This window comes from Hemiscyllium ocellatum, chromosome 19 (genome assembly GCF_020745735.1).
Source record: "Hemiscyllium ocellatum isolate sHemOce1 chromosome 19, sHemOce1.pat.X.cur, whole genome shotgun sequence".
Lineage (NCBI taxonomy): Eukaryota > Metazoa > Chordata > Chondrichthyes > Orectolobiformes > Hemiscylliidae > Hemiscyllium > Hemiscyllium ocellatum.
In genome coordinates this window covers 16786201-16799808 of record NC_083419.1, presented here as the reverse complement: position 1 = coordinate 16799808, position 13608 = coordinate 16786201, and the positions used below count along the sequence as shown (strand labels likewise).

The 13608-nt window shown below is 41.2% G+C and overlaps 1 protein-coding gene across 1 annotated transcript in view; it reads right to left on the bottom strand.

The window, feature by feature from the left end:
• rfx4 (regulatory factor X, 4) overlaps positions 1-13608 on the bottom strand; it is a 171796-nt gene that overhangs the window by 65992 nt on the left and 92196 nt on the right. Inside the window, exons 6-9 of the mRNA XM_060840046.1 lie at positions 12055-12268; positions 5294-5371; positions 5035-5198; positions 2806-2906 (exon numbers count right to left, since the gene is read on the bottom strand). Coding sequence (XP_060696029.1) covers positions 2806-2906; positions 5035-5198; positions 5294-5371; positions 12055-12268 — 557 coding nt within the window. The remainder of the gene's footprint in view (positions 1-2805; positions 2907-5034; positions 5199-5293; positions 5372-12054; positions 12269-13608) is intronic.

Sequence of the window (13608 nt, the reverse complement as noted above, 5' to 3'; positions counted from 1 at the left end):
AATTTTAGTATGTCATTGGTTCTCACCTGATAACGTTCTATTACCTCAGTTTGAGCTACGTGCATTTAGACACGGCTCCAATGTCCTGTTATCTCTCACCCTCCCTGGGGCCTCTTCAGGCTATGCCATCAGCTTTTCAGTCTGTTCTTAGTGTAACATAATGGCTTACTGTTGTCTAGTGAAGCTAACAAGTTCCAGACTTGCTAATACTACCTTACGTGAGCACTACCTAACAATAAAGTTTCTTACACTACCTAACCTTAATAATGGATCCCAACAACCTGAACAACCAATTTTCTTTGGGCATCCACTGTAATTAACTTCATACTATCTAGAAAGTTCCCTGATCTAACTTTCATTGGTCCAAAACTGATAACCTCAGCACTTGCTTACAGTGAACTCCATCTGCCACAGTTTTGCCCATTCACCTAGTCTATCAATACCTCTTTGTAATTTTAGCCATCATCTACACTATCTATAATGCCACCTAGCTTTGTGCCATTACCAAATTTAGATATATGACTCTCTATGCCATTATCCAAGTCGTTAATAACTAACTTGAATAACTGAAGCCTTGACACAAGTTCTGGGGGACACCACTCCGGTCACATCCTGTCGATTAAAGTACCGACCCAAATTCCCTACTTTCTGTCACCTGCCACTCAACCAATCTCCCAGCCATGTCAGTAACTTGCCCTCAATTCCATAGGCTTCCACCTTAGCTAACTGCCTCTCTATCAAAGGCCTCCTGGGTTTCTATACAAACAACATTGATAAACATTCCCCTGTTCACTATCTTAGTCACTTCTTTAAATGAAAACTCCATGATTTTTTCAGCATCCAGCCTATCAAAGTTCCCTCAAGTACAGTGAAGACCAGTTTTTACATGGAACCTGACCAACATCTCTCAGAAATAGGCCCCAGATCATGGAAAGCGTGACAGTGATATTAAAGCAAAATACAGCAAATCCATTAGATCTGAAATATAAATGCTTGGAGAAACTCAGCAGGTCTGGCAGCATCTGTAGAGACAGAAACAGAGTTAACATTTCAAGTAGAATATGGCCATTCTCTGAGACAGTGACGGTGTATAATATTTCCTCGAAGCTGTACCGGCCTGTGTCACTGCAAGGTTCCACTCAAGCTGAACAGTGAGAGATTCATTGATCTCCAGTTATGGAAACCACCGAGCACGGATCTCGGAAAAGTCTGCACACCCACAAGTAAAAAAAGATCAGGAATCTAACTTTCCACCCAGTGATCTCCTATGATCGGCAAATTAATGAGCAACCAGATAATGCACACTAGATTGTGGATTGAATATTCAGTCAGGGTCTGAGGGAAGAACTTGTTACCATAAAGTTTAGTACATCTTCACTAGAGCAAGAGGGTCTGGGTCTGAATATCAGCGCTTCTAACCACACTGCTCTCTTTCAGTACTACACTGAATTTATCAGAGCCTGAAGTATTTGCTACAGTGGGGTTTGAACTGAGAATATCACTCTCCTACTTCAGGTGAACAATCACTTTTCTTGCTGCCTGCTGGAATATTTACACTCTTGAAGCAACATCACTTGCCAATTAAAAATATTACCCTGTTCACTCAATGCCAGCACTGGCAGAAATCTGCGGAACATTCTAATTGTGACAAGATGGATTTATCACCTTTAAGCCATGCAGCTATATTTCAATTTGATTAAATTGCTGTTTGTCCACTTGGGAGGATTAGGAGATAGTGAGGACTGCAGATGCTGAAGAGTCAGAGTCGATAAAATGTGCCACTGGAAAAGCACAGCAGGTCAGGCAGCATCCGAGGAGCAGGAAAATCAACGTTTCGGGCAAAAGCCTTTCATCAGGAATTGATCTGTCTAGTATCAACATCCCTACAGCATCACTTTCACTCTCTCCTCTCTCTTTCAGCAACTTGTCCTAGTCTACATAGCCTTTAATCATTCTCCAAGCTTTTTTTCCCTGTATTCAAAGGAAATGCTTACTATTATTACTGGGGTGATGATGATGAAGCCGTAATATCATTTGCCTAGTGAACCAGGTGAATTCTGTGTGAGCCTGGGTTCAAAACCCACTGAGGGAACTGCCATGGTGAGATTCAAACCCAGAACATTACCTAGATCACTGGATTAATAACCAATACCACTAGGCCATCACCTTGCAATAAAAATTAAGAGCTAAAACTTCTACGGGTCTGGAGTGACAAATAGACCAAATTGGGTAAGGATATCAGATATTTACCACAGGAGAAAAGGGAGAATTATTTGTTGGCAAGTCAACATTGATTGGCCAGAGTACTGCCAATCTTTATTGATCCAAAATAGAGGCAACCTTTCCTCAGCAATGCACCACAATCTCTGCCTTGACTTTTAGGGTGAAGTCATGGAGTGGCTACCCAAGGACAGTATTCAGTGAGCCACAACTAACAACAGAACTCCCTTGTTAATGAGGAGACAGCTACATATAGCCAACAGTATAACTCAGGTTCCCCTACTGTACCTGTATCAGAGACTAGACAGTAACAGACAATTCATCATTTATTTCTGAGAGCACTTGTTTGTCCCCACACAGTGAGATGGGTGGGTCAAAGTGCAAGAGTATGTAAACACTTTATATGCGTGTAAATGGTGTAGCTCTTGCCATTCAAGACAGAATAAAATTACTGAGTATTCTGTTTGCTGCAGTCAAATTCCACTCTAGTGAAGGTGATACACGGGTAAATAACATGGACGTCATTTCTCAGGTGCATATACATGCACATCTGAGGTGATATATTTATACTAATCCACAACTTACATTCGAATTTGATATTTCTTAAATTTTCAGGAAGCTCATGAAGTGCAACTTTGAGCCACTCATCCAGCTGTTTCGCGAATTTACGAATCACCTGCGTCAGACTGAAATGACAGATAAAGGGAATGAATGAAACACATGTTGTTGGATATTGCCTCAGAAAAAAAACAACTTGCATACATATAGCATTTGTAGTGTACTGGGACAATGCAGCACACTCTAGATGTCACACTTTCCTAAGAATGAACAATTATCTTCTCTTTGCAAAGGTGGAAGTAATTCAATCCCTGTTCTGAAACATCACATACAGAAAGATCTGGCTTTCTGCAACTGGGAACTTTACACAACCCCAATTATTCACATCTTCCACCAATATTGCAAATTATTGCACTTGGTGAATTGTCCACCTACCTCTTCTCTTTTCAGTTGCTGACTGACCTATAGAGTGTTTCCTACATTTTATGCACTCCTTACTCAAAAAATTAGACTGTGCTAATGGCAAAGGACAAATAAAATTAGGTACCATTACAGGAGAGTTAACTGTTGAACAACACCTCGAAATCCAGAATATTGTAGGCTCAAGTTCTGCTCCAGAGATCTGAACTCAAATTCTAAGTTGATACTCCCAATGTTGTACTGAGGGAGTACTATCATAGGATCAGAACTGAGGGAGCATTCACTGTTGGAGGGGAATCACCAAGAGGAGCTCTCAGAGAGCCAGTACTGAGAGAGTGCCGCACTTAGAGAAGTACAGAGCAAGTACTGAACTGTTGGAGGGGCAGCATGAAGGGAGTGCCGGTATGTCAAAGGAATAGTATCAAGGGAGCACCACAGGTTGAAGGGCGGCATCAAGGGAGCACTGCTCTGTCAAAGGGTCAGTGCAAAGGGTGGAGTGCACTGTTAAACAAGCAGTATCAATGGAGTGCTGTTCTGTTCATAATGCATTCTTTTCAATGAGACATTAAATTGATACTCTATCTTCATTCTCAAGTGGATTCAAGAGGCACTATTTTAAAGAACAGGGGGCATAGATTAACTAATACTATTTGTTTCAAGAGATGAATAGCCCCAGAGAAGGCAGTGGTGAGTTGCTTTCTTGAACCACTGCAGCCTATTTACTGTAGTAGACTCACAGTGCTGTTCGGGAGGAAGTTTCAGGACTTTGACTTAGTGATACATTTCCAAGGAACGGCGATATATTTCCAAGTCAGGATGGTCAACCCTGCAGGTGGTGGAGTTCCTATTTATCTGCTGCTCTTGTCCTTCTATATGGGAGAGGTCATGGATTTGGAAGTTGCTTTCTAAGGAGCTTTGGGGAGCTGTACATCTTGTAGATTCAATCATTGATTAATTTAATTAATATTAAGCAAATTAATTTGCATCTTTAGCAAAATGTGACAACTGGAGAGTATTAGAACAATCACTGGTATACAAAAGCATTTAATTTGTAAACAATTATTTCCAGATTGGATTGGACTTGAAGCACGATCACAAACTGATCTGGAGGCACATTCTTCACTTGTTTAGATTCAGTAGATAATTGAATGGGACCTTCAATGGAACCAGGTCAGTCTGCTGGAGGGACTGGACACTCCAGACAATAACATTGCAGTATGTAGAAAAGGGTTTGTTAAATCATTGAAGAGTGTATGTATTCCTGCCCAATCATGATTTAAGGATTTAACAAAGTTAAAAGCATCACCACATACTGGAGTTCCATTTCAGTTTACCCAAAGTTGTTCCCAATTCTGGTCATACATATTGGGACAAAAATAACTCTTTTATTTTTCAAGTGTATAACTTCTGGGCAATGGATTTGGCTTTATTATTTCGTAGGATGTGAGCATCATTTTGCAAGGCCAGGATTTATTGCCCTAACCCTAGTTACCCTGAAGAAGGTAGTACTGAGGTGCCCTCCTTGAACTGCTGCAGTCCATAGGGTGCAGAGTCATTCAGAATACCGTTAGTAATTGAATGCCAGGATTTTGACCCAACCACATTGCAGTCACAGTGATTAGATGTTTGTCGTGATTTTTCTGCCAGCCAGTTTCAATGGAAGCTAGTAAGGGATGGTTATTTAATTGGCTGGTGCACAACCTGACTGGTGGAGTGTGCAAAGAGTCACTGATCCCATATCAATTGATTACCCTGGCTGGTATTGGACCTTTCCCATTTGGAGTCTGAAACTGGGGATCCAATGCTGTTGGACGTATGGATGATGGTTTGACCAACCTGTCTGGCAATGCCTGCAGCACTGTGGGCATCAAAACTCCGGAGATTGCCTTGTACAATATGGAGTCACAAACACCAACAATGTTCACAACAGTGGAGGAGCCCAGCACCGGGAGCATGTGGGGGGGCATTCCTTGCCAAAAGTGTAGAAGGAAGCTTTGAACCTGGTTCATACGAGGAAGAAAAAGAAAGCAGCTTAAAAATGTGGCTTTAGCCGCAAGTTACTGGAAATTGGCTTGGCTCAAACAGAAGTGCTTACCTCATCGAAATTTGCCCTGATCACTGTGTCTAGGATTCTCTGACAATGAGTTCTATACATCATAATGAAGGTGGAAACCTAGGAACAAAAGGGCAGAAAAATCTGGTCATAACAAACACCAAACTTATAGTGACATAACCTCATAGTGTGATGGGTTTTTTTCAGTTCTAAGGAATAATTTTACATCAAAACCTTGTGGATATTGAAGATCATCATGGATCATTAGACAGCACCCTCACATCAGAGGAAGTACACTATCAAGTCCCAATCCAAAGATTCAAGCCCATAATCCAGGTTTAACAGTTCTTGTGTAGAATTGAAGGAAGTGCTCTTTGTTTGTTTAAATCGATGTAGATAGCCCTTTGGCATTAAAGAGTCTTGCAGCACAGCAACAGTCTCCCTACCCGTCGGCCATGAAGTCTTGGGTTCAATTTTGGAGACTTTGAAGAGGGTGCAGAAGAGGTTTACGGGGATGCTGCCATGGATTAGAGGGTATGAGCTGTGACAGAAACTATAAAAACGTGGCTTGTTTTCTTTGGAGCGGCAGAGGCTGAGGGGAGGCTTGATAGAAGTCTATAAAATTATGAGATGCATAGATAGGGTTGACAATCAGAATCTTTTTCCCAGAATTGAAAAGCCTAATTCTAGGGGGCATGTATTTAAGGTTAGAGGAGGAAAATACACAGGAGATGAGAGGGGCAAGTTTTTTACAGAGAGTGTTAGGAGTCTGGAGCGTGCTGCCAGGGGTGGTGGTGGAGCCAGATATGATAGTGTTGTTTAAGAGACCTTTAGATACGCACATGAATATGCAAGAAATGGAGGGGTATAGACCAAAGGCAGGCAGAAGAGATTAGTTTAATTTGGCATCATGCTCTGCACAACATCATGGGCCAAAGAGCCTGTACTCTTCTATGCTCCATGTAAATTCAAAGGCTGCAATGATCATGTAGGCATGTCATACCATCTCCAAACATCCATGGCATAGTTAAAGAGCTGGAAATGACACGAGAGCCCTGGCCAACTCTCCTACTTCAATAGCCCTACATATGGATGGTTAGTGGAACTTCAACTATTGTTTCTGCCCATGAGAGCATCATCTGTCTCATTCTAATCTTTGCAATGACTGACAGCAGTAGGGGAATTTAGGAGAAATTAAAAATGAAGTTTGCATGTTTCAGTCTCTTTAGTACGGGAGGTGGATTGGCACACACATGTGGAATGAACACAACACGTTTAATATGGGACAGTGGAAGTCAAGGGGCGGAAAAGCCACTGGCAAACATTGCCAAAAAAATGGCTCAAGATCAGGTATCAGCAGACAATGAGTCAAGGACCTACCTTGGAGGCAGATCTCACATACCACATTATGTGATACCAACAAAAATATCTCTGTTTGGGTGACATTTCACAAAGAATTTATGTTTCATCAGTACATCTGAATCTTTCTACAGGTTAGTTGTGAATATTTTCCCTTCAAGTTGAGACCACGTCCCATAGTTCTGCTGTTTTGGAGAAAGTGAAGCAGCTCATTAGAGTCAACATTATCCAGTCCTTTTACGAACCTAAAAACAACAATCAAATCACTGCTCAACATTCACCTTTCCAGTGTGAAGATTTTATATTTTCTCCTCATAATCTAGTCTTCCATTTTCTCAACCAATCTGGTTTCTCCCTATATCCATGAGAGTACAATGAACCTTAAAGTTGAACAAGGGCAAAGGACAGGAGATGATTATATTTAGGAATTAGACAGGTGGATACAGATAACATTCAATGTTGCAAAATATTTTACATGGAAACAAAATGTCCAAGAAGGCACAGTTACTTAACTGGAGGGAAAAGAATGTGGATTGTGAATAAGAGAGGGAACCTAGTCATTCTGACTGGCTATTGCTAAATAACTTTGCAGTGAGTGAAGCAAATCAGATATTAGATTGTATTGGAACAGTCAACGTTAAGCCGAAATGGTGGGGCAAATCTGCCACTTTATAATCACTGGTGCAACCCAGTCAATGTACAGTTCTGCTCACTGCAGTACAAAAAGGATAACACAACTGCTGACAGGATATAGAGAATAACCAAATGATTGAGGGGGCGGAAGAATTAGGTGATGAGGAGCAAACAAATAAACTAAGCATATTCTTACTGGAAAATAGCAGATTATGATGTGATTCAACTACTGCTTTTAGTTGTAAAGGGCTTGGCTTGACGAGCCGGTTTACCTTGTTCAGAGAATAGATCCAGAGGATACAGCCTACACTTCAAAGTGGGAAATTCAAGCAAACCTGTAGAAGGACTGAGGGAACTGTGCTGTTGTTGATTCCTATGTTTTCTAATATGTAAAGTATTTAAGTATATTGAAATATATATAAGGGCGGCACGGTGGCACAAGGGCGGCACGGTGGCACAGTGGTTAGCACTGCTGCCTCACAGCGCCAGGGACCTGGGTTCAATTCCCGCCCCAGGTGACTGACTGTGTGGAGTTTGCACGTTCTCCCCGTGTCTGCGTGGGTTTCCTCCAGGTGCTCCGGTTTCCTCCCACAGTCCAAAGATGTGCGGGTCAGGTGAATTGGCCATACTAAATTGCCCGTAGTGTTAGGTAAGGGGTATATGTAGGGGTATGGGTGGGTTGCGCTTCGGCGGGTCGGTGTGGACTTGTTGGGCCGAAGAGTCTGTTTCCACACTGTAAGTAATCTAATCTAATCTAGAAGGATGTGGAAGCTTTGGAAAGGGTGCAGAGGAGATTTACTAGGATGTTGCCTGGTATAGAAGGAATGTCTTACAAGGAAAGGCTGAGGGCCTTGAGGCTGTTCCCGTTAGAGAGAAGAAGGTTGAGAGGTGAATTAATAGAGACATACAAGATAATCAGAGAGTTAGATAGGGTGGACAGGGAGAGTCTTTTTCCAAGTATGGGAACGGCAAACACGAGGGGACACAGGTTTAAAGTGAGGGGAGATAGGTATAAGACAGATGTCAGAGGTAGTTTCTTTACTCAGAGAGTAGTAAGGGTATGGAATGTTTTGCCAGCAATGGTAGTAGATTCGCCAAGTTTAAGTGCATTTAAGTCGTCATTGGACAGGCATATGGACGTACATGGAATAGTGTAGGTGGGATGGGCTTCAGATTAGTATGACAGGGCAGTGCAACATCGAGGGCCGAAGGGCAAAACTGCGCTGTAATGTTCTATGTTCTATTTATTAATAACTGTATTATATTAATTAAGTGCCTATCACCATGACCACAGATCATAATCCCAGATCACCTATGGACATATTGAACTTTTAATTGCAACAAATGATTTTTTCCTAAAAGAAGGAGATGTAACAAAAAGATAATTGCAGATGCTAATTCAATGGATTTCTGGAGAGGGAACCTGAAGGTGTCAAGTAAGTTTCAAATGGAGAAATACAATACAAACTGATCTGTAGTCTCCTGTAAGTTATCTTAGACTGAGAGTATTATGAGGGACATATTTTATCCCATCAGGTATACATAAGCTCAACCCTCATCTTGTGTGCACTAGTGAGCTGAAGTACTTCTGTGTGCCAGTGCCGAGGTACTCATGTGCTAGCTTGCATTCTAATGATAGTGTGTTATAAAAGTCAAAGAACCATTCACCAGTCACCCCTACATTGCAGGTAAAACATTTTCACACTGAGGCATGACAGTCAAAAGGAAATAAGGAAGAAAACTATCAGCTGGCCCTCAAAGCTAAGAAGTTTGGAACAGTTGCTGTTATGAAGTTGAAGGCAAGTTCTGTACCTTAAGAGAGGGAGAATGCTGTTCTAAACTGAGAGATTACAAGCACCTGTGTATATGACTAGATGGCAATCCCAGGGTGTACTGGAAAATTGTAAATATGTAACATTTGGCTGTGAAATGGATACCTGAGGTTTGTTTAACCAATCTGTTTAAATTATGCCCCAGGATACTAAAACCCAATCGAGTTTGAATTTATTATTTTGTCACTATCAAACCAATGAGACAATCTGATTTTGAGGAGTATAAGAATCACACTCCTGAAGAAGGGCTTAGTTATACACCGACTCTCCTGCTTCTCAGATACTGATCTGCTGTGCTTTTCCAACACCACACTTTTTGATGCTGATCTCCAGCATCTGCAGTTCCCACTTTCTCTGAGAATAAAAATGTAGACATTTTGAGAATTGGTCAGAGAGCAACTGCCGTAGAGCCAGGGAGCTAACTGCCCATCTACTACCTTGCTCTCCAAGAAAGTAGAAAACACTTCCTCCCAAATGAACCCTTTTATGTGAAACATACTCGCAATTAAAAGAAAGAAGATGATGCAGGGAGATCCACAGCAGAAGAACGAAGACACAGAAGAAGACAGAGACTGTGCGGTTTTGAAATTAAATTGATGTAATTTTAATAAGTGTCTTATTGGAACAGCATATTGTTATAGAGTTGGAGGCAGATAATAAGCAGTTAAGAGAAAGAGGGCTTCAATCTGTGAACAGTTGTTGTGTAATGTTCACTGTCAGAGTTAGAAAAGAAATTGATGTTATTTTCTTTAAATAGTGGGATTTGGGAGTTCTCTGTCACTCATTTTAACACATTACAAGGTGAAGTGAGATTTTCTGGGTATTTGGTTTTATTAACAGAGGGATTCACCTCTGTGTCGTAATACTGCTCATCTCTCAATGTTAAACTATTTGCTCCTCATGAGAAACCCAGTGATTAATTCGTATATCTTTTAACTTTAATCTTCTTTTGGACTCAGTTCCATGTGTGTCCTTTTATTACTTCACATGTTCAGTAGTGAATAAAATCACTGCTTGTTAGCTCATGAAAACCTGGTCAAATTGGCTTTAAAACAAAATTTCATCAGGATCTGGAGGCAAGCAAACCACAAAGGAAGGGATCCTATTTAAATTAATGCTGTTGCAACTAACCAAGTGGGTGGGTGATTAAAGAGGCAGAGCTTTCCTGATGAAAGGCTTATGCTTGAAGCGTCAATTCTCCTGCTCATCAGATGCTGCCTGACCTGCTGTGCTTTTCCAGCACCACACCATTTCATAAAGAGGCAGAGCCAGTCCATCCCTCTTCTTCTGGGAGCCTGACAATTTGGACCATCTCACCTGCACCCATGATCATTTAAGGGACCTTGCCTGGGGTCTTATACATTGTCCAGAGATAAATACTTTGTTTATATACCTCTTCGTGGATAAACCCATCAATATTCATTCTAAAAATCCATGCCCAATTTTTAATTGTTAGTTTGCAACCTGCAAACTGCTCTATTAAAACCTTTGCTATTGAGCTCAAAACTCAAGTGACCTCCTGACACCTTTGTTCATGATCAATAACTGAAAATGTGTTGCTGGTTAAAGCACAGCAGGTTAGGCAGCATCCAAGGAATAGGATCAATAAGGTAAGCTCATTCTGACGCCTTCCTCTCATTGACCAGCACAGAAATAAGAGTTACACAAGTGAAGTGGTGATGGAAATCTGAGAGGAGATGAACTACTGAGTGGAGTTGGGAACTAGGAATGCTCTGTTTGCTTCATGAGAGCATGCAGAAAGGAATTCTTCAGGAAGTAGGAATCACATCCCTCACAAGATCTAAAGCCCCAACCCAGCAGTGACAAAGAAGGAATTCCCTCCATTCTTGATGGTTCAGAACCAGTCGAACCATTCTGCATGACTTTCTGGGACAAGTCACTTTGACACAGTCTCTACTAATTTCATCTCCTCAGCCTCTCAGTCCATGTAGCTCTAGAAGGAGAATCCTTCATGATAACCTTCGCTAGTGTGGGGATTGAACCCATACTATTAGCATCACTCTGTATTACAAACTAACTATCCAGTCAATTGAGCTAAACTAATCCCATCCATGCAGCTCTATGTGGTGGGTCATTGAAAGGTAATTGAGTAATTTGCATTCTTCAGAGATGGCTGAACCTAGTCCCCCTTTCCAAGATCTCAATATAAAATCTTGGTTTCTTTTCTAAGACTTTTTTAATATCAGAACTATACTGCACCTTACCTAATCGCTCTAGTTCATCAGCACTTTGACAGAACATAAAGCATTAATGCAAAATAATGATTACTTGTTGCACTAAATTAAGAGCAATAAGTAAAAGGTTGTCTAGTGTTCAGTTGTTCTGTGTTTGATTAGGGGACCCTCTTTACAATTGATGTTCACTGTGCTCTATTGGTGAAGCTGGATTATGGATTCAAGGAACAGTAAACCAAGACGATGAAGAAACAGAAAGTCAGAACTAACATATGAAGCAGATATTTTAAAACATTGCAAATAAAACCTGTTACACACATAGACATTAGTGGCATCTCTGCACTGATGTAAACAGCGACCTGGTTAGCATGTGAAACTTACTGCCACATGGAGTTGTTTGGGGTGAATAGCACAGATGTGTTTAGGGGAAGATTAAAAAAAAAACAGATGGTGGGAGCAAAGGAATTGAAGATATGCTGTAATGTGGGATGAAGTGCAGTGAGAGGTGGCTCACTTACAGCAACAAACAGGCGTGTGGCCGAAAGGCCTGTACCCATTCAGTGTCTACGTTTAATATTTCCACTTCTTCCAATCTTTGTTTTGGATAGCTGGCAGTGGGCAGATGCTGAATTCTCATTAAAAGCTAAACTGCACTGTTTGTAAAGAGGCTACATGGTTTTTATTATCCCTTCATTTTATCCGGGAGACAGGATGATCTACATTTAATTTGTGCACTGGCGTGAAACAGCACAGATAATGGATCAGTCACTCATTGTGTGTTTACCTTCTCCTCCGAGAGGCTTGCTGGCAGATTTAGATCTTTGACATTTGGAAACTCTGGCAGCAAGGTGCCCAGCTTGGATCGTGGTGAATACGCCACCGTCTGCTTCGCCACTTCTTTCTTCCCAGTTTCGTTTACCCAAGCTGCTCCTTTTTTGGAATACATCACATCGTAATAAGGTGAGCTCTCCTTCACTGCTATCCCATAATAATGGTATCTATTGGCGGCAAATTCACCGGGTTACAGTTACACAATCGAACAACGAATAAATTCGAAAAAAACTCAGAATAAATGAATCAGTCAGCTGGATGGAAGGCTCCAGCAAAGAGCCAGGACAAAAAACCATGGGCTGAATGGCCTCCTTCTGACTCTATTTGCACAGAACTCAGTGAGAGGGACTGAATGTATGCAAGATGAGGAAAGCAGAAGTTGTTCATCAGTATTTTGCAAATTTATAAATGAAAGTCTCTGAGATGTCCACCATTACGCATTTGCCTGCCAAGCAGTTTAGCAGTGCACTGGTGCTGCAGTTACAATTTAAGGTACAGCATCAATCTAGAACCAGGGATGACCCTGGACAGAATCCAGTTCAAGCATTGACAAAATACCCACACCATGTGTTTAGTTACTTGGCAAAATAATGGCTGATATTAAACACTCTAACTCTGCAGCCCTCTATTTGGACAGTGTTAGGTTGGGACTGGGGATTCACTGGATAAAGATATTGCCGGAGAAATCCTTGCACAATCTCCACATGGAATGCTGTATTGCACTGAACTGGAATTTGCTGTCTTACTTGAGAAGAGCTCCCTTAATAGAACTGTCCATTAACAGTGAGACTGAAATGAATGAAGATGCAGCAAATTACAGACTAACTGCAATGTTAGGGCTTTAACTCAGGACTAACGGTCTAAGTTTTGAATTGACATGGCACAGGTCATCATTGCATTAAAGCTCAGCAGGTCTGGCAGGATCTATATTATTCTGAGGAAGGATCACTGGACCTGAAACATTAACTCTGATTTCCCTGCACAGATGCTGCCGGACCTGCTGAGCTTTTTCCAGTTTTTCAGTTTTTGTTTCCGAATTCTAGCATCAGCCTTTTTTTCAGTTTTCACCATTGCATTAGGCGGGTTTGCAGTCATGATTCCACCTTTGACAGCCTTACACTGTAATCTAAGCACAGTGTTCAGATCTAAATACAATCCATATCGAAACACAGTCTATAACTAAAAACCATCCACACTTACATAACATCCACATCTAAATATAATTCATATCCAAACACCTTCCACATCTAAACACCTTCCACATCTAAACACCTTCCACATCTAAACACCTTCCGCATCTAAACAATTTCCAAATCGAACACCTTCCACATCCAAACAATTTCCACATCTAAACACCGTCCACATCTAAACAACTTCCACATCAAAACACCTTCCACATCTAAACAATTTCGACTTCTAAACACCTCCCACATCTAAACACCTTCCCCATCTAAACACCTTCCACATCTCAACAATTTCCACATCTGAATTGCATCCATATCTAAAC